This window comes from Pseudopodoces humilis, chromosome 1 (assembly GCF_049639895.1).
Source record: "Pseudopodoces humilis isolate 2021_Gansu_Grassland_sample_001 chromosome 1, ASM4963989v1, whole genome shotgun sequence".
Taxonomy (NCBI): domain Eukaryota; kingdom Metazoa; phylum Chordata; class Aves; order Passeriformes; family Paridae; genus Pseudopodoces; species Pseudopodoces humilis.
In genome coordinates, this window is record NC_142200.1 from 73247507 (window position 1) to 73270398 (window position 22892).

The following is a 22892-nucleotide window of genomic DNA, read 5'->3' on the forward strand; positions in this document are numbered from 1 at the left end:
GGATTTTATAGAGGTTATCAGTAGTTTTTAGAGCAATCTTAGGAAGAGATCTTTATTTCTTGCATAACAGATCTGAAGAACAAGCTAGAAATATCAATCCCTTTTTGTTCCCTCTCTCTTTAAAGCATAAACAAATTCTCTCTTGCTCTTCATAATACTGTTAAGGCATTTAAAATTAATAAAATTCAACTAGCACACCTGAGAAGCCTAAATTACATTTCACCAGTGCCAGTCAGGTAAGAAGTCATAGCTGCAGGAGAAACATAATTACTCTCAGATTGCAAACCCAAGTACCACCACACTTCAAGGGTGCTGGAAACTTGTGTTCTACATGTATGGAAGAGTGTAATACCCATAACTCTAGTTCTTTATATTAAGAAACCAAGCGGCACATACCTTCTTAGGTATTTGGGTATTCAGATATTGCCAAGTATCAAAATACTCAGTAAGCCTGTCTTGATTATAAAGTCAGGTTTAGGAACAAGTTCTAGAGTTATGACAGAGAAGGTGCCCAAAAGGCCAGCAGGACCAGGGCAGTGACTGACCTCTACTCAGCCCTGGTGAGGGCACACCTCAAATCCTGTGTTCAGTTTTGGGTCCCTCTCTGCAAGAAAGACATTGAGATGCTGGAGCGTGTCCAGAGAAGGGACTTGACAAGCTGAAGGGACAGCTTGGTGAAGGCTCTGGAGCACAAGTCTGAAGAGGGGCAGCTGAGGGAGCTGAGGTTGTTTAGCCTGGAGGAAAGGAGACTCAAGGGAGACCTTATCACTCTCTACAACCACCCGAAGGCAGGATGTAGCCAGGTGGAAGTCAGCCTCTTGTCCCAACTAACAAACAACAGGACAAGAGCAAATGGCCTCAAGCTGCACCAGGGGATGTTTAGATTGGATATTAGGAAAAAAGTCTTCACAAAAGAATTGTCAAGCATCAGAATAGGCTGCTCAGGGAAGTGGTGGAGTCTCCATCCCTGGAGGTATTCAGATGTCTAGATGAGCTGCTGTCCAATGAGGACATGAGTTAGTGCTGGGCTTGATAGTGCTGGGCTGATGGTTGGACTCACTGATCTTAAAGGTCTTTTCCAGCCTGAATGATTCTATGATTCTGTAACAGAAATGCACTATACAGAGCAATCATTATGCAAAAATGCAAAGGTACTTGCATTTCTTTCTGAACAGAATGTCATCATTTTAAGGCCACCTCAACAAATTAGTTTGTTTTAGAAAGTTATCATAAACATTTATTATAAAAAGAAACCCACTGAATCTGTCTTTCTGTGTTGCTTAGTCATATTTGGTGACGTCACATATCTATGAAGAAATTCACCTCTTTAGCTTAGCAAACAACTGTAGCACACACAAAACCAACTCCATCTTCTGAAAATTTTGCTACCAGTTAGCTCTCTTTTAGTTTGCTTTCTAAAAAACCCATATTCATTGTGCAATCAGTCAATTAGCCAAGATTTGGAAAAGACATTTATAACCCTTACTATTCTAAGATGAAATTCAAACCAAAAAGACAGACAAACAAAAAAACAACACAGAGAATAATCAATAGCCTAATTCCAGTACCTTATACTGTATATTAACAAGGATCCTATTGAAGCCAAAGTCTCCCTTGTGCTTTTGAGAAGTAGAATCTAAAAACACTGAGAAAAGGCAATGAAATGATATGATTTTCCTTCTGGTGCTACTTTTGTGGAATATTTCAACAGTAAGATGGAAAGCCAATAGTTCATAGATTTCACATGGAGAAAGAAGCAGGTCCTTAGAGCTGCACACGAGATTTTGTTCATGATTTCAAATTTGATAAGATTCTTACATTCTACCATTGTGAAATGAAAACTAATTAAACTAGGGTTTACTCTACCTATGAATATATGGTTCTCTTGGAATCATCCTGGAACTAATGGTAATAGAAGCAATAATATCAAAAATGTAACCAGCAGTATTACCTTTGGTGATTTAAGTAGAAATAAATGAGCTTCAAATGTTCTTTCACAAGGAAGGACAGAATATGCAACCAGCATGCTAAACACCAGTGAGCAACTGAGAACAATTTAAAGAATAACTTCTGAAGTGCATTAGCTCAGTAATGAATTCAGTAGTATAGGCCAGTATATACTATCATTTGGTATCCACAATAGAATAGTTCACCAATCAGACTGTTTATGTATTTTAAAAATACATATAGCATTCAAGAAATATATCCATAGAACTGTAATTTGATGGTTTTATTTCCATGATGAACTACAACAAGTATTAAAAGTCTAAATTCGTTTCTAAAATCAATTTGTTCATATTAGTCACCAACTCCAAATCTCATTGCTTTATTTGCTACAAATTCAAAAAGCCATCCAACAGAAACCACTTTCCTGGGAAGTACTAACAGTCTGCAATAATTTGATTCATCTGGCAAAGGAAAACAGCTTGAGCTTCTATATCATCTTCTGCAGGTATGCTTTCTAGATCATGATTCACTCCAGAAAGACCCCTTCAATACACCTCCAGTGTCTCAGCTGACTGTACTGAAGGGCAATAATCCTTAGACTTTTATTTTTTTTTTTGAGACTGTTCAAACAATTTTTAATTATATATATAATATATAAATATAATATATAGAATATATAAAAATATATAGAATATTAAAAATAAAATAAATATAATATATAATATAATATATAAATAACATTTTATTGTTGTTTAGGACAGACTCATCCCTCATCCCTTTCTCTTAATCCTCAAGTTTTTCCTAGAAATTACATCAGATTTTCTCTGCACTTGACTAGCTTCATAAATAAAACTTCTTGGTAAAACAAAGTAAAAATTTCTTGGTAAAAAATGGGTACAATTGATTTTGTCAATTGTACCCATTAGCCCTGCCGTTCTAAAAAGTCAATATTTTACTGGGACAATCTTTAGCTAGTCTTTTCACCATGTTTTCTCAGCACTCTATTCAAAATGAGTTAAGAATATATTCACTATTTTTAAATGAAGGTTTTTTTCAGGCTCCTAAGACTGCAATGTTCTTAAGAGAGGTCATGTAATTGTTTTACATGTAGCACAATTTCTGTAGACTAAATATTGATCTTGATCAATGTAAATGTTTAAATGTTCTTAATACATACAAATTATGTAAGTTCCTTTGGAGATGATATAATTTGGGGCAAATCCCACTGGTTTCACTCATGTAAAGAGTTCCACTGATGTCAATTGAATTTTGAGAGTAATTATGAACAAGATTTAATTGTGTTGACCAAAATACAAAGATCTTCCATATCTTGAAGGGTGGCGGTCCTAGGTCATATACAAATTCCCTAAACAAGCATATCTTATAGCAGAAGCTTCCAAATCTCTACAAAACTCCTGAGAACATTCTTCCCTTTTAATCTGTGCAACTTTGATATACCACTTTATGTTTAAAGGCACATCACTACTGTTTAAAACCTCTACAATAGTTGAGGTTGCGTGCAAGTCTGCCACAAGTCAAGAATTCCTAGAAATCTTTCATCCTAAAATATGTGAGCACACCCAGGTATTTTTGGCACACCTATACAGAAAGAGACAAGAAACAAAGTACATTTCATGTCTCTCGGTGCATGGTTACAAGGTGCAGCAGGAGCAACTTCTTCTGATAGTGTCCTCATCGCCCCTAGATGCAGATGATTGGCATGGACGCAGTTTGATACAGTGTTCAGTTGGCAATATTTTGTCATGTACATGTTTAACTGCTAGAAAACAGTGTTACTTAGAAAAAAAAAAAGAAACAACGGATCTAGTTACTCTTACATTGTAGCTACATGACAAGAATTCAATTAAAGGGAACTACAAAAAGAGTCTGTTCCTGGAACTTCTACCCCCCACCAATCACCACTACTGAACTCCTCCCCTTCCTCCCTGTTCTGTTTTGGGGTTTTGGGGCAAGGGGGAGGTTGGTTTTGGTTCTCTTTTGCTTCCCTTTAAAATACAGTGTGTTCTTAATGCTAGCTGGGCCTTTTTAAAACCCGGCAATGGTGAAGGGCAAGTTACAAAGGAATGAGAAAATCTACAATTTGTAGACATCTAGAGCCTGCTGGTACAAGAAGCCTTGGTCAAATAAACAGTACTTATCTTAGTGTATGCTCTGTGTGACATTAGAAACATGATGTATTATTCCCATTTGGAGAAATTATAAGCAAAGATTAACGAAGTTGTTATAAAAAAAGAGTTCCAATGCCAGTCTTTGTTGTAGTGCATCTAAAAATCTTGGTATCTCCCAAGGGTAAAACTCACCTCTGGTTTGTGTAATGTGAGTTCCTACCTGAGAACCTTCTTTCCCTTCCCCCTTCCCATTGGCTGTGACCTCCCTGTATCCCCTAATCACCCCTGCCCCCTGGTATAAGAGATGAGACCCAGAGCATTTCGCTCTCTCTCTTGCCCCGGATGGACGACAGACAATAAACCCGGGATTACTCCAGCAAGTTTGAGCCTCCTGTGTCTAGATACTTTGAGTCCGTGTTGTATCCACTCCAGGACCCCCTCCACCACCTGTGCCTTGAGACGAGCAGGCTCTCACCACGGGTGGTGGGACAGAGGGGTCCCATCGGGGAGAAGGATTACAATAAGTCCTGTCAATCATACAGTTAGTATCTAGTATAGAAAGAAAAAAAAAAAAAAAGCCAACAAAAAAGATTATTATCACAGAGTGGAAAGACTTCAGAATAAAATTTAGAGGAGTAGAGATTTTAAAGGTACCGGAATTATTGGGAGCAGGAAGAGCTTTCAGGGCCTGATCTGTGACCTGCACTTCTCCACTTCTGACACTAGTAGTGCAGGATCCAACAGCTTCTTTAACCAAAACCAGTTTTTGGCACCCTTCAGAGGTTTTGCTCCCACAGGGAAACAATTCAGAAGATAGATACTTATCATAAAATTTAGAAGAGCTTATGACCCAGAACTCAAGCCTTGAACCAGTGAAGCTATTTACAAAAATGTTAATGCAAGAATGCAAAGCTAATACATGAGAAAATCAATTCTGGCTTCATTCTTTGTGATCAGATTGCTCATCTCATTCCATCAGCCCAGGACTTTTTGATTTGTAAGAACGACTAGAAAACAGATGACAATTAATACTCCCCTGTTAAAACATAGGGAACCATCACATCACTGTGTCTTTATAAAAAAAAATGTTTAAGTTAGTTTATGAGAAAATTAACCAACCCAGAAGACAGCTAGTAAAATAATAGATCACCCGTCTATGGAACACTGTAAAATAAAACTCCAAGCCTCTACTGTCACATGGATATATTTTTATAAAATGGAAGTTAATTTTTTTCATGTTTTCTGAAAAAAGCATAATTAATAATCCAATTTGCTACCATTTTTCCAGACACCATCCCACAAAATCATGCCCATAAAAAAAATATGAAGAGAAAAGAGCTTTCTATTGCAAAACTGTCTTCTGACCTTTTTGTTCAAGTTAGGTGTTAGGATTCCGTTTTCTATACTATAATGAGGAACTACCTGTTCAGATCTTCAGATCCCAGTAGATCATGCTGTTCAGGTCCAACACAAATGTGATCAGGAATGAAGCATTAATTTTCTGCTATCATCACTCTATATCTAAAAACAAAGGGTATTTCAAGCAGATTTACACAACTTCCTCAAAACAAAACAGAAAGCATTAGCTCGTTTTAGATGCTCTATTATTAAAGAAAAAATTCCAACAAAACATTTCGCAATCTGAATATTGAAGAAGCATTTTCCATCATCAGTTATATCAAAGAAATTCTGACTGTGAAGTGTTTATTTTTAGAATCATTTGAAATTGCCAGCCATTAATCCAGAGCTTTCCAACCACTGGTCATTCACTGCAAATACCTTGCCTTGATTTTCTTAAGAAAGCAAATAAGAAAAACCCCAGAACACACAGATTAGGGTATCCAGGGTATCCTAGGAGTAAAAGAAAAAAGGAGGCATGCTATATCCTTGGCCCAGTTATTTTCAACATGTTCCTTAAGTATCTGGATTCAGGACTCAAAGGAATACTAAATAAGCTTGCTGATGACACTAAATAGCAAGGAGGTCTCAGCTCCCTTGATGGCAGAGAAGCCCTGCAGAGAGACCTCAACAAATCAGAGAGCTGGGCAATCACCAACTGAATGAAGTTCAACAATGAAATGTGCCGGGTTCTGCACCTGGGATGGGACAACTCTGAATGTATTGACAGACTGACTGGAAACAAGAGGCTGGAAAGCAGTGCTGTAGAAAAGGATCTTGAGGGTCCTGTTAGGTGGCAAGTTGAGTCTGAGTTAGCAGTGCCCTGGCAGCCAGGAGGGCCAACCCTGCCCTGTGGGACATCAGGCACAGCATCATCAGCTAGTCAAAAGAGAGGCTTGTCCACTCTGCTCTGCACTGGGGCAGCCTCACCTCAAGTGCTGGGGGCAGTGTTGGGTGCCACAATACAAGAAAGGCATTAAACTGTTATTGAGTATCCAGAAGACAGCCACTAGAATGGTGAAGGGTCTGGAGAGGTAGCTGTATGTGGATCATCTTAAACCACTTGGTCTGTTCGGCCTGGAGGAGACTGAAGGGGGACACCTCACTGCAGTTACAGCTAGACCTCATGAATGGAAGAAGAGGGTACCAACCTCTTCATTCTCGTGACCAGTGATAGGACTCAAGGAAACAGCATGAAACTGAGTCAGGGGAGAGTTACGTCGGATAACAGGAGAAAGTTTTTCACCCAGATGATGGTTGGGGACTGGAAAAGGTTCCCCAGGGAAGTGGTCACAGCACCAAGCCAGTCTGAGTTCAAGAATCATAAGGGAAATGCTCTCAGGAACACAGTGTGATCCTTACAGTGTCTTTCACAGGGCCAGAAGTTGAACTTGATGATCCTGATAGGTCCTTTCCAATATAGCATATGCATTTTCTATGATTCTGTACATATACTTCTCCAGTTCCAGTATCAGACTAATTTGAGACATACTCGTCACTTTATTTGAATTAGACTGCCATATCAGTGACTGGTGAAATGAAATGAAGGCCAATTGTTAACAAAAATCATACAGCATCTGCTACAGAGAAAACTGTAATGAGATTCTTGAAAAATCCTGACGATGGCTCCTAAGGGATGCAGCTCTAGCTACTGTGAATTCTGAATTTCAGGAGACGAGCTCCTGAATGTAGGAAAGGGAGTGTGAGACAAGGCTGAATGGTGCTGCACAGGCACACTTACTGCAGTCTTTTGGGCTGTACTGGAAATCATGCAAAGCTCCGTTACATCCTGAAATGTCTAAGTCTTCAGGCAGCATTAGGCTATTTCCTTTCCATCTGCCAGTCAAGAAATGAGCTATGGTAACTTATGCAAGTGACATCCTTAGGATGACCACCACATTCAGTGAACAATCTAAAGACTACATACAGATTCCCATTTGCAGAGAAACCAGTTGTCTACTGTGTTAAAAGCAAGTATCAGTGGAAACACATCAGGCCCACACCCAGAATTCTTCCATAGTACTAAACATCCCCCATTCCTGGTTTAAAGCTCTGCTCTTTGTTCAATATTAAGCAACAGTTAAACTGATACTACAGTCCATCAATATCTGAATTTCTTTGAGACAATAGAGATGTCAATGCTTAAGTCAAAGAATGTGAATTATGAAATACAATAGAACTGTGCACAGTTGTCCAGACATGGCTTAATCAGTAATGCATAGAATGAAAAAGTCATTCCCCTGTGAAGCTAAGGAAATTGTTGGATCTCTTCTGCCATGAGAGCACACTGCTGCCATCTACCAGGAACTTCAGATCCTTCTTTGCAAAGCTGATTTCCAGCCAGCTGGCAGCTGGTCCCAGCATATAACTGGCGCAAGAGGTTATTCCAACCCAGGTGCAAAACTTGGCATTTTGCCTCCACTGAACTTCATAAAGTTTCCTTCTTCTCTTTTCTCCGACCTGGTAACATGTTTCTGAACAGCAGCACAACTCTCTGGTGTATCAGCTGCTCCTCTGAGTTCTGTATCATCAGCAAACTTGCTGAGTGCAGTTCAGTGTCCCATCACTGAGATCAGGAACAAAGATGTTCAACAATACAGGACACAACAGAAACCCTTGGTGTATACTATTAGTGCTTAGACTCCAGCTGGATGTCATGTTGCAGATGACAATCCTTGGCCCAGCAGATCTGACTGTTTTCAGCCCATGTTACTGTTCATTTATTTCTTCCATACTTTAAAAGATTGAGTATGAATAGATTATGGAATACTGTCGAAAGTTTCCCATAAAGTCAAAATAAATGACACCTGTTGCTCTTCCTTCATCACCCGTCATATCTCACCATAGAAGGCCATCAGGCTGGAAAAGCTTGTCTTCTCCTTCATAAATTGATTACGACTACTCCCAATCACCTCCTTGTCCTTGATATCTTTGGAAAGTGTTTCCAGAAGGATTTTCTCCGTCATCTTCCCGAGGACTGAAGTGAGGCTGACTTGCCTGTAGCACTCCAGATCATCTGTCTTGACAGCAGGGATGATGTCTGCTTTCCTCCAGTCCTCAGGAACCTCCCATGATAGCCATGACCTTTCAAAGATAATTATTAGAGATTTTAAATCTCATACAAATAGTACATAAGTAGAATTTTTAAAGTAGATGATGGGCTGATGCCATGATAAAGAGGATCAGTATAAGCTCCTTCACTCTTCAGTGAGCAAATATGGCAGAAATGCATGAGAAAGAAAGATATCACTTTCTATTGCTGGAAGAAACTATTGTCTAGAAGATAATTCTGAAGCCCAAATCAGCTGTTAGCATTTGATCAGATATGTTCTTGCATCTGCAACAGAGTCCACACCAGAATAAAAGGAAAGGCCCTACTGGAATCATCCTTAGACAGCTTGATAGTCACAGACCAATAATGAGATGCCAAAGATGTTGCCACGGTCATGATGAGCTCAGATTTTCTGTCACTAACAGCAGCCTGTGCCCTAACTCAGGAAAAAGCAGCATCTAAAACAAGCTAGCTAGTAGATGAAAACACAGGAAATGAAGCCTAGAGCAAAGCTTACGAGAAGAGAGTAAGTGATATCAGGGAAAGATGCTGAACTGTGGAACGGTCTATTGGAAGTAGAAAAAAAGGATTCGAAGTCTAAGCATTCTCTGAGTACCCATACCATGGGTAAAGGAGGTAATGTACTCTGCTATAAAGAAACATATCTCCCTAGAAACTATGGGTTTTAAACTGAATTTTCTCTTCAGATTATATCTGTAGGAAACACTCTTGTCATTTGAACTGCAGTTACCTTTTTGAGGTGTAAGTGGTTTGTTAACTCCACAATCCTTGCCAATTGTAATCTGACAAACAAAGACATGCTTTGAGCAGCTTCTAAAACAGAAATGTATAAAATCATAAGGAGTAATTGCCTTATGTACATGGTTTTAGGATAGTGATATTTAGAATAATTAGAAGGCAGATGTTCTAAAATTCACTGTGAATTTCAATAGACCATGCTATCAAGGCTGACTACAAGTATATAAATGGATCAGAGTTAAGTAAATTAGATTTCTCCAAGAAATTAAATTAATTTTGCTCAGCAAACCTTCTTTAATTATTACTTTGACTGAAAGAGCAGCAGCTACAATAGCTATAACTAAGATTTCATGGAAATTGTTAGGTTTAACACATTTTCTTTTTCAAATTAATATTGCATTAATTATGGTTTTGAGAATGTATTATATTGCTACCTGTAAATTATTCTACAGCAATAAAAAATCTATAGTATGACCAAAACCATTATACATTCTTGCCATCAAAGTCATTACCTATATTTGTTGAGATATTTTACTTTATTTAAAACTCATGGAGTGATAAAGGCAATTTTTCCCTAATAAACCAACTACAAAGCAAAATCTATGGTTACTTTCTGATCCACCTAGGGTGCTCAGCCACCTTGGCCCCTTCCCTATTTTTCCCATTTTGTTTCTTTTGTATTTTGTTTGTTTATTTCTCCTTACAAAATGAATGCCAAGAAATACTGTATCAGAAAAGACCTCTTGTGAGAAACCATCTTAAAAGCACTAAGATATTTTCAGACAAAGAATAGCATTCATGTTTGTGAAAGTGAAAAAAATATGCTGAAAGATTGTTCAATTATTCTTGGGCTTACCTATGCTAGTTATTTGCTGAAACAATCTCTAATTACTCCAAAATCAACTTGACCCTTATTAAAAGAAGAAAACCTATAGATATAGGTAATTCAAGCGTTTGTCCCTCACCTTCGTGTTCTGAAATGGCTCATTTTTGCTTGAAACAGCAAAGGACTGAAAAGATTACTATTGGTACCACAGCAAGGCTTGAGCAGAAGTTGTCTGTCCACTTCTCTCTTACTGCATAATGAAACAACAGCAACTCTTGCCTATAACTGAAGATAATGACATTCCTTACACACTATATGTTAGTACCAGAGAAGTAAGAGTGTCATAAAGGACCAGCAGCAGGGTATTTGCTGATGCTTTCTACAGCTTCATTATTCTTGCCACAGCAAGCTGTTCTTCAAAATTCCCACAGAGAAGGGATCTAGTACAGTTCACTCCCCCCACACACCCCCCACCTTGTTTACACCCCTCCAAATTACTCTCTTTTTACTTATTTTCATTTTCTTAGAGATGTAAAAAAGGCTCCCTCATGACATTTTCTGTTTTGGAAAAAGGCCTCTTACATCCCATAAAATATGTTGTTACTTGTTTTGAAAAAAAATAGCTGAGGTCAAACAAAATTTAACTTTTATGTCACCCATGCACTGAGAGCAGTGTAGCAAGAGCTTTTTGCTACAGCAACATGGAAAGGGCTTCATTCTCTAGGAGATGGATACATAAGCAACAAGGATCCTACTTTCACATCTGTTCCTGTCCTATTTTCAGCCTCTCTAGACTAGTTTTCTCTTCAGCAGTCTTGTTAGATAAGTTTTTGAACTTTTCAGCACAAGGACCATAGGTGAGTGTGTTTTGGGTAGCAGAGGCTCAACAGGGCTATCATCTAGGTAGGGTTGTCAAAACACTGATGTAATTCAAAGTAAAGTGCCACCACTATGTTTGATTGCTTAGATGGTTACAGCCTGTTCCTCCATCTGCATGCTTGCACATGGTCTCTCATACATGGTGCAGTTAAGGAAGCTACAGCACGCAACTTTCTTAAAGTGTCCCAGCAGGGAATTGGTTACACACCACTCTGCAGATGTAGAGAGTGATGGAGCACAGTCCAGACTGTGGTTCTGTTCGTTATTGTAAAGAGTCACAGATAGGAGTGTTGAGCTCGCTTTGTATTTCAATGTGAGAAACACTGGGATATTTACAGCTAGCTTCAAGTTCCAGTTCTAATTTAGGGCCAAGGTCCAGTTCCATAACAAAATTAGCCTACTGAAATTCAGTATCAATAAGAGGCAAATACACTTCCACTCAAACACTGAGAAGTTTGCTTTCCTGTAGGCAGAATAGTAAGAAAGTTTGAAACAACAGCTGCAAACAGGCATACTGAAGGAGTCTCCTATGTCTTCCACTATGAGCCAGCCTGTGTCTAGAAATAGCAGCTTTGGGCCCTTCACAATATCTTTTTGCACCACAAAATTATTTCAGGGGTAAAGTAGTAATAAGGTGTAGAGTTATAAAATAGTAAAAAAAAAATAAAATTAAAAAGGCAATAACAGAATTCAGAAGGCCACAGTAATTTCCATGATATTCTATTTAACCCATTAATGACTGTTTCAAGACAACAAATAAAAAGTCTATTCAAAAGAGGAAGCCTGCCTGGCAGAAAGAAATAATAAAGAGATAGAAAGTATTGATTTATATGTCTGTTATGTTTTGGTTAATATTTGAATGTCATATTTATGTACTATTAAAAGCTCTGCATATATCATCAGACTTGAGAAGTTTTGGATGTATAAATTCTCAGATTTAAATTGCAAGTCCCTTTTAGTCTTCTCTTCTACACATGTATGAAAAATGTGAAGATTAAAACATCAGAAATATTACACAATATTCTATAAATACATTCAGCAAGGTAAGCCACCTTTTTGAAGGAGCTCTAGAATGACTCATGTACAAAAAAGAAAAAGTTTTGTGCTGGCCCTCCTTTCTTCAACTGTTCCTGTGAGATGCAGATGTATAGCTGTGCCTCTGAATTACACTTTGTATCTAAAACCTGGTATTGCGAAATCAATTACAAGACTCTAACCGTTTTCCTTCATGGATTATGGACAGAACTGCAAACTTTGGATACTGATAACACAATCAGAAATAACCATTCTTCTCCATGCTTCTTGAATGGACATGTATTTGTTTATGGGATATTGCTATCCAAATAAAAGTTTTAAAATAAAAGTGAGAGAGAATTTAAACTCCATAAACTTCCTGTCATGTTGTTAGGAAGTGTGGTGGGCACCTGAAACTCAGAGAAAGTTCTTTACTGCTTTTTAAGCAAAAAAAATTTGTTTCCTTACAGTGAAACAAGACTACAGTTAGGGTACAACCAACTTAAGTAGATGGTATAAGAGAGACAGACATCCATCATTGTCTGTATCAAGGAGGAACATACTTAAAGGTAAAAAAGTCTACATAGAAGTGGTACAAGTTTTCAGTGGCTGTTCCCATTCGGACAAAAAAAATCAGCCTCACCAGTAAGTGGAAGTGACAGAATCTCAGCTCGCCTGTATAATTTGCCGAGAACCTTCCATGTTGGAGTGGTATGACTTGAGATATGTGTCCTGTTTTGGGTCAGCTAATGGAAGCAGTATCACCACAATAAATCTTCTACTACTTCCATGGGGTTTGAGAATGGCTAAAATAATTTTATTTTTGCATCCTATTCCCTTAAATGTGCAACTTACTGTAGCGGATGTGAAAGAGATTTGTAATGTAATGCACAATACTAGGTTTTAGACAACATTTATTTCTGAAGCACAGCTATACATCTGCATTTCAAGACTGTGTCACTTTTCCATTTGTCCCATTCCTCCTGATCAACTCATGTTTTTAATACCACCACCTGTTCTCTTTTGTTTAGCAAAAAACAGGAGGGCATTGCATAGTATATACAAATTCGACACTCCCAAACAAAACCATGTACAAAAAAAAACCTTTATTTTTGGCCTTCTGCCAATACTATTTAGTTATTAAATCTGAAGTGGAACCAAAAGACCTAATTTAAGTAAAGATTTATTAGAAAAGTATTTGAAAAACATGGATACTTGAATGTTAAGATGAGAATATGAAGCCTTTCAAAAATCAGGAGTCCTTGCTTCTTTATTACAGTATTTTACTGGAGGCATTCTAAATACCTTATGAAGAAATGAATTTAAAAACAGAAGAAGGGGAAGAATAAATTGCTTTATTCCCAAGAACCATATTTCCATAAACTAAGTCACTTGTTTTAGGAGGTCTGTATAACTTCCTAGAGAGCAATTCCATTTGATGACAAGCATATTACACTATCAGGTAAACAAACTTATACTTCCAGAACTATACTGTTCTACAGGTCAGGAAGAATCTTTCAGTAAGATAAGTGAGCTAAACAAACTAGTATTCTGATCTTTTCCTTCTCTTTCTCGTTTCTCCACCATTTTTACTCCCACCCTCATATATTGACGAAATAGTACAAAAACTATTTACTACTAAGTTTACTTGTCCTGCCTCTTTTATGATAACAGTGTAATAACTGTAATGTTCTTTAAAAACGACAACAAAAACCTCCACCACACAAAAGAAGTTTAACGAACAAAAAAAAAACAAACCAAAAACCACAAAACAAAACAAAAAATCACTGACAAAGCTTACCCCAGCTTCTTCATAGCAAAGATTATCTTGTGGAATTGCTAAACAGTCAAGTGAAAGAAGGCTGAATCAATAGAAAAAAAGATTTTTACTAAGGGACATCTAGTAAAACACAGAGGTCCCACAGAATCAGTTGGATTTCTGTTACCAAATTCAACAAGAGTACACCTGGGTTTTGTCTGAGGGAGATTACATTACATTGCTTTTGAGATTAATATGCAAGTTATGTAATGTACATGCTAGAGAGAAATTTATTTATTTGACAGAGGTCCAACTAATTCCATATGTATTTATAGCCCAAAAGAAGAATATATGCATGCCACGCATTTCTTAAACATGGTCAAACTCTATTTTGCTTATCTGTGCAAGGTGTTCTGTTAGAACTGATGAACTTAAGTAAATAAAACACTCCCAAAAATGTATTTCTAAAAGTATTTTCTAGAAATCATCAGACTGGATCAATTACCTGTGTTAAGATATTGAATTAGCACCTTTCCTATTCATTGACAACATGACAACAGGGTAGTTATACCTTCCAGTCTGTCTCCCTGTCCCCAGATTGCCATCCAGCCTTTTTTTTGCCCTCTATAACCAGTATCTCAGATCTTCTTTGCTTTGGACATTACATACAGCAAAAACAAACAAAAAACCCCAAATGAAAACAAAACAAACCCCAAAATGTAAAAGCAATTTATATTGCAGACTCTTCGGCTCCCTGACAAACACTGTTGCTCCAAGTCTGTTCTGTCAATAGATCACCAACAATCTGTCATTTGGGAACCTGAAATATTTTCATCACCACTGATCAAAAGCCAAGTAGTTCCTCCCAAAATATTTTTAGAGGGGAGAGTTTGCTAAAAGAGTCTCAGGCAGAGTAATCCATCAGCAATGTCAGCCTGAGGACTCCAGTGGGAAGAACAGCTGTGAAGGAAACCCTGCTCCCCCTCACTGGCCAGCTCTCCTCTGAGTAAGTAGATATAGGGACTTCACACACAAAAAGGAAAAACAGGTTCTTTGAAGTGGCTTTGCTCAGCCAGCTTTCCAATGAAATGACACCAGTATGTTCAGGAGGTCAGAGATGCCAGGTCTCAAAAATCCAGAATGTCCCAAAATCCTAAAAGTAGGTCAAGTTTATGTTGCACTTAACTGTCACTGTCAGGTATAGCATATTCCTCAAATACCAGTGTTGCACTTGCTTACAAAAAAAAATTAAAAAAATTACTGAATATATAAATTTTATTCTGGAAATGAAACTAAATTACTATACATATCTGTGTAAAGTTTTATCCACTCTAAGCTAGATTGAAGGCATAAAACATGATCAAAACCTGGAATTTTGGTTTTACCACACAAAAACAGGTATCATCTCTGCTGAGTTCAAATACTGTTATTCTAATACACATGAAATAGAAGAAATATTTATTACTCACTACAAAAAATTCACATCTCTTCAGACTGACTGGCCAAAAAACACAAAACAAAAGCTAAACAGCAAGACTTATACATGCACTGTATCTCCAAGACTTAGGGATAGAAAAGTAAGAATTAATAAGCAGATTAAACTTGGCTACTTTTACTTATAAGGTATTTTTAGAGGGGAAACATGTGAGCCACCTAATCAAAACTCAGTCTCAAGAAAGGCAAAGAAGAAATATAAAGGTTACATTTTACACCATAGCTTTCCACTTCATCCACATAGAGTACTTGCTGAACAGATCTATGCTGTGTAAAACACATAGAATATGAGGAAATGCTTGTTCCTTTCTGAAATGAGGAGTATTAACCATCCTTTGGGTGCTCATTACAGAATCTGCATTGAGAATTAAGTGCACATGATCCCAGTGGAAATACTCAGGGGCTAACGAACTTCCATAATTTGACCAGAATTGCAGTATCTGGAATTTTTTTAAATTGAAAAAACTGTGTAATGACACATATTAGGAAGGCCTATGTACCTGAGAGTATTAAACAATTGCTTACCAGAATAGTGCATTATGCTTCACAAATATACTTCACCATGGCTTCATAATACCAAAGATTTTTTGGTATCGTGAATCTGCTTTTAATGCCTGTTCTTAAAACTTGTGATTCTAAAATTACCCTTTGATTAGACATGCATGTTTCTAATTAAGTTCAACCTGTCCGTTCTTCTTTGAAGAGATTAAAGTCAGAGTCTCCCAAGACTCCTGAGGCTCTATGCAATAATTTACTTGTTCTTGGTAAAGGCAATAGAAGTCAGAAGTGAAAAATAAGTGCAATAATCTGCCAAGCTTGTCAGAAACACTTTCAACCAAAAATACATACTAGTGAATCTATAAAATCTGTAGGGAACTATCATGTTTATTGTGGCAGAAAAAGAGGAATTGGTGTTGCCTATCTCCTACTCATTCAACTATAGGGTGCTGTAAGTCATCAGTAAAATGAATGTATGTGTAGTAGCTAATCCTTAAGGTCTGTGGCAGATTACAACACCTTTTTCCTTCCCCAGGATGGGCCAAACATTATAGTCTGAAAATCACACAGACATAGCTGAGAAGATCTGGAAGTAACCTGGTGATCTGTAAACAGGACAGGACTTCCAACCCTGTAACTCAAAATCCTTCTGTTGGAAAGGTTAACACAGTAAACTGTCAGAAGTAAACAGAAGCCAACAGTCTTCTGTTGCTTTAATTGTAATGAAAATTTTGAGAATGCATTCTATATTTTTGACCCTTATAAAGAAGAGATGCACTATCACACTTCCAAATTTTGCCCTGTACCATCAGATGACATACATCAGCACTGCAGTGGAAATCCACATATAAAATCACATTATCCTTGTAACTCAGGCTTCAAAACCATTTGCAGAAAGAATTCCATGACTCATCAGTTACTGTCAACCTCCTTCATTAGAATACAAACTTTTTAAAATACCCAGAATTTTTTTGTTCTAGTCATTGCATTTCTAAGCACACTAGGTCAGACGAGGTTAGGCACTGAACTGAAGGTTCAGGTTACCATCATGTGGTGATCAATAGCACAGGTGCTCCATGAGAAGTACTCAGAAAGTATCAAATATGACTAATCATTTTGTTACATTTTTTCAGAATGCTCAGACTAACCTAGATTTTGATTTTTTTAATAATTTGCTAGATATACAAACCTGTATTTGTATATTTATGTAGGTACTATTTAGTACCTACACTAAACTACCCAAGTACAACTTTCCATGAGACTTCAATTTCTTGATCACACAGAATCTGACCTACTATGGTATCATGCCATGCACAAATTAGATGATGCCATTAGGCATGTTCAAAAGTTGTCCTGAAGCCTGGTTGCCATAAGAAATATGAATGTCTCCAAGTATCTGCTTATTTAAAGAACCGACTCTAAAAATTCTGACATATAAGACAACAACAGGGTTTGTACAAGCAAGATTTACATGTTTAATCCTGAGGCATTTCCATTGCTAAAAAGCTTTGAGTTGTTGTTTCCTTAGATAACTATTCTCTGACCTAGCCTTCTGCCTTTTCACTCTGCTTTTCACTGAATATGAACATCTATATCTAACGTCATGACGCATTTCACGCTAAAAAAGACCATGAAAAAGCTTTTGCCTTCCCATATGCCAAACAGGTAAAGTAACAGTCAACCTCTTGTCAAGAAGAATGATTATTCTTTAACAAGTAAATTTGACTGGGGCAACAACAACCTGTTTTTGAAGAAACCTGATTACTACCCAGCCAACATGCCAGGAATTGATTCATTTATGGCATCTTCAGAAAAGCTACACTCTTTGCTCACATCAATTTAAAGTAATGTATATACTAAAAAAACCCCAAACAAACAAAAACTCCAAAACCACCTACAGATCAGCTAGCATATCAGAAACATACAAGTTCATGAATTTCAGTGTTTTGGTGGAAAAATTAAAAAAAAAAAATTCTAACTAAAGAAAGTAAAGAAAAGTAAGAAAAACTAAAAAGTTCACATGTTCTGTTTATAACATCCAGTGCATTTTTTTCAGATACCCAGCTTCAACAACTGTAGAAGTCTCTTGGGAAGTAGGAATTAAAATACCTTGAAGCTCATTTGTCTGGAGCTGTAAGTTACCTCTCAGAGCATCCTTGCCAGGTCACCCTTCCAAACTGCTTGCTGGTTCTGATGGAAAGCATATACTTTTACAGGATAGAGATTACAACCTATAATCATCCTAAAGGTGCAGCTAAAAGGTAAAGCTAAAAGGTACAGCAATCTTCTACCACCAGACTGAAACTTACTTCTAATTACTTCCCCAAGCATCTTAGTAATTTGGACGAAACTATCTAATATAAATCTGATATAAATGAATGTGTGTTACATCTTATTCAGTGCATTTAAAACAATTATGATTCCCATCAGAATACACATATATACTACCTGTTTATTTAATTTGGCTACCTTCAAAAATTCAGCCCTAAAGGGATATCTTGGCTACTTAATTGCGTAACAACTGACAGTATTTGAACAGGAGAATGAACCCATTGCTGAAAAAATAAGACGTTTCTGTTACATTAAGCAGGAAAATTTAAGTTACACTGTCAGTTTCCAAAAGTAATTTTCTTGGCCAAAAGGAAGTTGCTGTACTGTGAAGATTTTTGGGAGATGAAGAAATCAATTGCAAATCTGGCAAGGAAAAAAAGACTGGAAGACAAAAACATGGAAAATAAAGGAGGGGAAAATGAAAAATCCTTCCCTAGAGTATGTTTTATGTAAAGACGCTTTGGGTCTCAGTTTTTTTTGATTTTGGATGCTACAACTCAGACTCTACATATTTGTGGCTTCCTAAAATGAATTAAAATAAGTGGAAAATAATAGTTCATTATAAAGTAGAATTATTATGATTAACACAATAAACTAAAACAAAATGTATCATCAAACATGGTTATTTTATATATGAATTTTAGAAAGCTAACACCATTTCAGCAGCTCTAAGAAGCACAAAGTTTTAAAGTTTCATTAGAAACCTGGGGGGCTTCTTGGGGGAGTTTAGGTTGAGTGATTTTTTGTTGTTTTATTTTTTTTTTCAGAAGCTTTAATAAAATAGGCAGTGACCAAAAGGACAACATAATACATTCTGTTCCATGCTTTATGTGTCTTGAAGTTATTGCTTATATACTATAATAGAATTTTGTAAAGTAGAATAGGCAGATTAAGAGCCAGTAGGATGCACTAGAAGTTACCATGCCAAGAGCAATTTAAACAAATAATAAATGCTTGCTTTCATAGATAATGAAATGTTTCTCTGTTTCTTAGTTCCAGACTAAACTGGCAGTTTATATAAGAAAAAAAATAAATCTTTTAACATGGCAACTGGTTTACATACAAACAGACACCATATTTCCTTTTCAATACTACTGAATTTAAATTTTGTCCAGCATAATGCCAGACAATCTGGTCAGGCAATCTGCTTTTACAACCCATTCACTACACTAAGATAGCACATCCCAAGGAGATAGAAGAAATTGTTTCAGTGTGTCATGCTGGATTCAGATTTCTTTCCAGGTGAGCCTAACTATGAAGGAACCATTTAGCCAAAGGGTCCTGTGGTTTTGCAGTGTGTGAGCAGAGGACTACTTACTTGTCCTGCACGGAGGCTTCTTATTCATATGAGAAAAATACTTTTCCCACCATGCCCCCATTAAAAAAGGTCAGAAATACAATGTTTTTCCTGGTATAATACCTTCTGCCATGACAAAAGCAATCTCTTATTTAAAGAGCAAATGTGGTTTAGTCCTATTCGAGAGTAATTCTGTCACTTAAGAAATAAATTTTCCATATTTAAAATCCCTGCCTCTATTAAGGTCTGTTGTTTACTTGTACTTTATTGATAATTCTACTACTAAACTTAATATTGTGCAGTTAAATAGGCATCAAAATTCATCCTCTAGTAAGATCTTACTGAGAACTTCAAAGAGAAAAAACAATAATTTTCATTTTTGTCAATGCTCAGCTGCAACTTCATGGCTTACAAGCACAATCAATAAGCATCAAGACCACAGGTCCTTATTTAAGTGAAAAGTACTGTAATAATGCATTATCTTGCTGATACTCCTAAAAACAGTTGCTTCTAGGATAGAAATATATGCTTGAAATCCTAACAAAGATATGCTGGAATTTCCACAAGTGATCAACTCTAAAAATCATATCACACTGAACCATGAAATAGAAAATGTATCTGAAATTTAGTGCAAAATTTAACACTCATGAGTTCCGCTGATTCTGTTATCTGCTTCATTTACATGCCAATCTACACTCCTACCTAAAAAGGCTTTTCTTAAAACCCTTAAAATAAACTACTCCAGCACTTCCTTTGTAGCATAAATTGATTTTACACGTGTCTTGAGCAACAAATACTCAACACCGAACCATAGTCATTAAATTGATACCATCCAGCAAAGGTAAATTATGCAAATTAAAATTGTGCAAAAACCTTTTTTTCTTTTTGGCTGCTACTATTTCTATTTTGTGCAGTTGTCTGTTAGAGTTCATTATGCGAGGACGAAATTATCCTGGTATTGTTATAAAAAAACCCCACAGCCAAAGTCAGCGGCTTGTGTCACTGATCAGCTATTTATTGCTTTTAACATCTATTAAGGCACCTGACAAACAGAACTCAAGCTGGAGTCCTCTCCCAAAAGCATTCTTCTTACAGTCCACAAAAAGTCATGCAACTGGTATTTGGAAATAAATACTTTGCTTCCAACTAGCAGCTTTGGGGGGGTATTTCCCTCGGTACGTATACATAACACAGCCCGCTACTCCTTTTTTTTTCCGAGCCTCTCTTATATAACAGACTGCAAAAACCATCTCTGAACAACGTGATCAAGATGTGATCTCCTCTTTTGGAACTACAACATTCAACATAATCACATTCAACCCAGTCCCGAGCTATTAATCAACTTTTTACAAATGACGATGATCGATCGCAAGTTCTCTGCAGTTTTTCAGCTGATAGTCAGTCAAGGTTCCCAAAGGATAATGTCATTCACAGACTAAAATGAGACAGCTTCACCAGCTTGGCTCAGAAATTAGTCTTACAAGGGTATTAGATCATCGTATAATGTTCTGCTTAAATATCACAGTCTTTCTAAGTGGTTTGGGTTTAGTGTTGGGGCTTCTCCCCAGGTAACCTGTGTAAAGGCAACAAAAGCCCTAAAGCCACTTGAGTCTCAGAGGCAACACATGTAGGATATACAGCAGCCTTTTCTGGAGACCTGCCCTTAACCCCTTCATGCCATATCATTTATACACTGGCCAACTAGCTAGGCTGTCCAAAAAAGATAAACCCAGCCTACATGAGTTACATAATCAGTTTATTTTTTAAGACAAGATGAATATATCCTGAAGTACAGAATGCTAAAATTTTTTCCCTCTCCTGATTTTGCAAAAGACACAACAGACTTACATAAACTCCATATAATTCTGGGTTGTCCTCTCTCTGTCTTGAAGTACGTAAGTCTTGACGTACCCTATGGAGAGGTTTGCTACAAAGCAGAGCTCAAGCTGACTCACTGTTTTGACTTTACATATAGGTTACATATAAAGGCTGAAAATGCAATGTGAAGTTTTTACCTTGTTATTGCAAATAAAAAGGCATGCATGTTTTAAGGGGCACAGATATCAGTTACTATAGCTACTAAAGTTAAAAGCTGGGTGTTCAACAGAGGAGCCTATTAATTTCTAAATATTTCTTCCAAGTTTTGGATTTTTCTTTTCTGTAACGCATAGGGTTAACAGTGACACCCTGAATCCAAACAAAGCACACCCTATCAAAGTATAAGAAAATGTAACTGCACAAGATACTGTATTACACTCTTCCATGTATTCATCCTTCCAGTCCCTCCAGGGGAAATTAAACATGGTTTCTAAAATTATACCTCTTATGGGTTTTTTCATTTTTCTCCAAGATCCCCGGCCAGATGAATTTGTGTATTACATATACTGCCTGTGCCGCTGCACCTCCTTCCTCTGTGGTGACTTGATTCAGCTGAAGCTACGATTTGACCGATCGATGCAAGCACATTACACACCAGAATAAGAGTAAGGTAAGGGTAAAGGAAAGAAAAGCATCTCTCATTTCAGCCATTAAATATAGATCAACGAAACATCACAGCGTACATCGCGGGTCCCCTCCCCACCCCCTCCGCCCGCTCCTCGAGCGCAGGATTTCGCAGACGGTGCCTTCAAAGGAAGAACACACACCCCACACACCCCTCCGCACACACACATACACAGACATACACACGCAACACAGACACACAGAAACACGCAGCAGCCGTCTCTCGGAGCCGCCCCAGGGCGCGGGCTCCGCGCAGGGCCGGGCGCTGCCCCCGTCCGCAGGTCCGCAGGTCCCCAGGCCCCTTCATCTTCTTCCTCCTCTTCCTCCTTCTCCCTGGCCCATGACTTCACCGCCGTAACGAGCACATTAGTGCAGGGCGTCGGGAGACACAGTGCCGCGGATGCCCTACATAAGCAATGACTAACGTAGAAAGAAAGGGAGGAAAGCGATGGAGGGGGGAGGCCCGGCAGAAAGAACCATGAGGAAATAACGCACTTTGTTACCTTTCGGCTGAGGACACAAATACCGCTACTCGCAGCCCAGCCCTGCCCGGCTGCCTCGCCGAGGGGAGCAGCGCAGGACCCCGCACCAAGAAGAAATATCACGCAGGAGGGAAGGGGGAGGGGGGGGGGCAGGGGGACGGACCTGGCACCATTACAGTGACTGTCGTACTCACCGATCGGCGCCGATTCAGCCTGCTTGCTCCCAAACATATACCAAAACCCAAGAGCAAATCCTCAGTCCGCTAAGCAAGAATCAAGGGGGCGCCGGTGGGGGGGGGGCGAGCGACGGCTCCGGGCTTCACCGCAAGGTCCTGACCTTGCCCAGCTGCAGCATCTTCGGCTTGCCCCCCCCCCGGGCGTGCGTGTGCGCCCGTGTGTCCCCGTGTCCGTGCGAGAGCGCCGATCCGGCTGCGAGGGGCTCGGCCGCAGGACAGCTGCCCGCTGGCTGCCGGGGCGAGGAGGGCTCGGCATCCACCGCCCCGCCGCTGGGGCGAGGCGCGGGGC

The 22892-nt window shown here is 38.3% G+C and overlaps 1 protein-coding gene across 2 annotated transcripts in view; it reads right to left on the reverse strand.

Annotated features, from left to right (window-relative positions):
- Positions 1–22656, reverse strand: part of CTNND2 (catenin delta 2) — a 712671-nt gene extending 690015 nt beyond the window's left edge. For both annotated transcript variants that reach the window (XM_014260357.2, XM_088053661.1), the window contains exon 1: positions 22562–22656. In XM_014260357.2, the coding sequence (XP_014115832.2) occupies positions 22562–22598 (37 nt within the window). In that variant the 5' untranslated portion in view covers positions 22599–22656. The remainder of the gene's footprint in view (positions 1–22561) is intronic.
- Between the last annotated feature and the right edge of the window lie 236 nt (positions 22657–22892).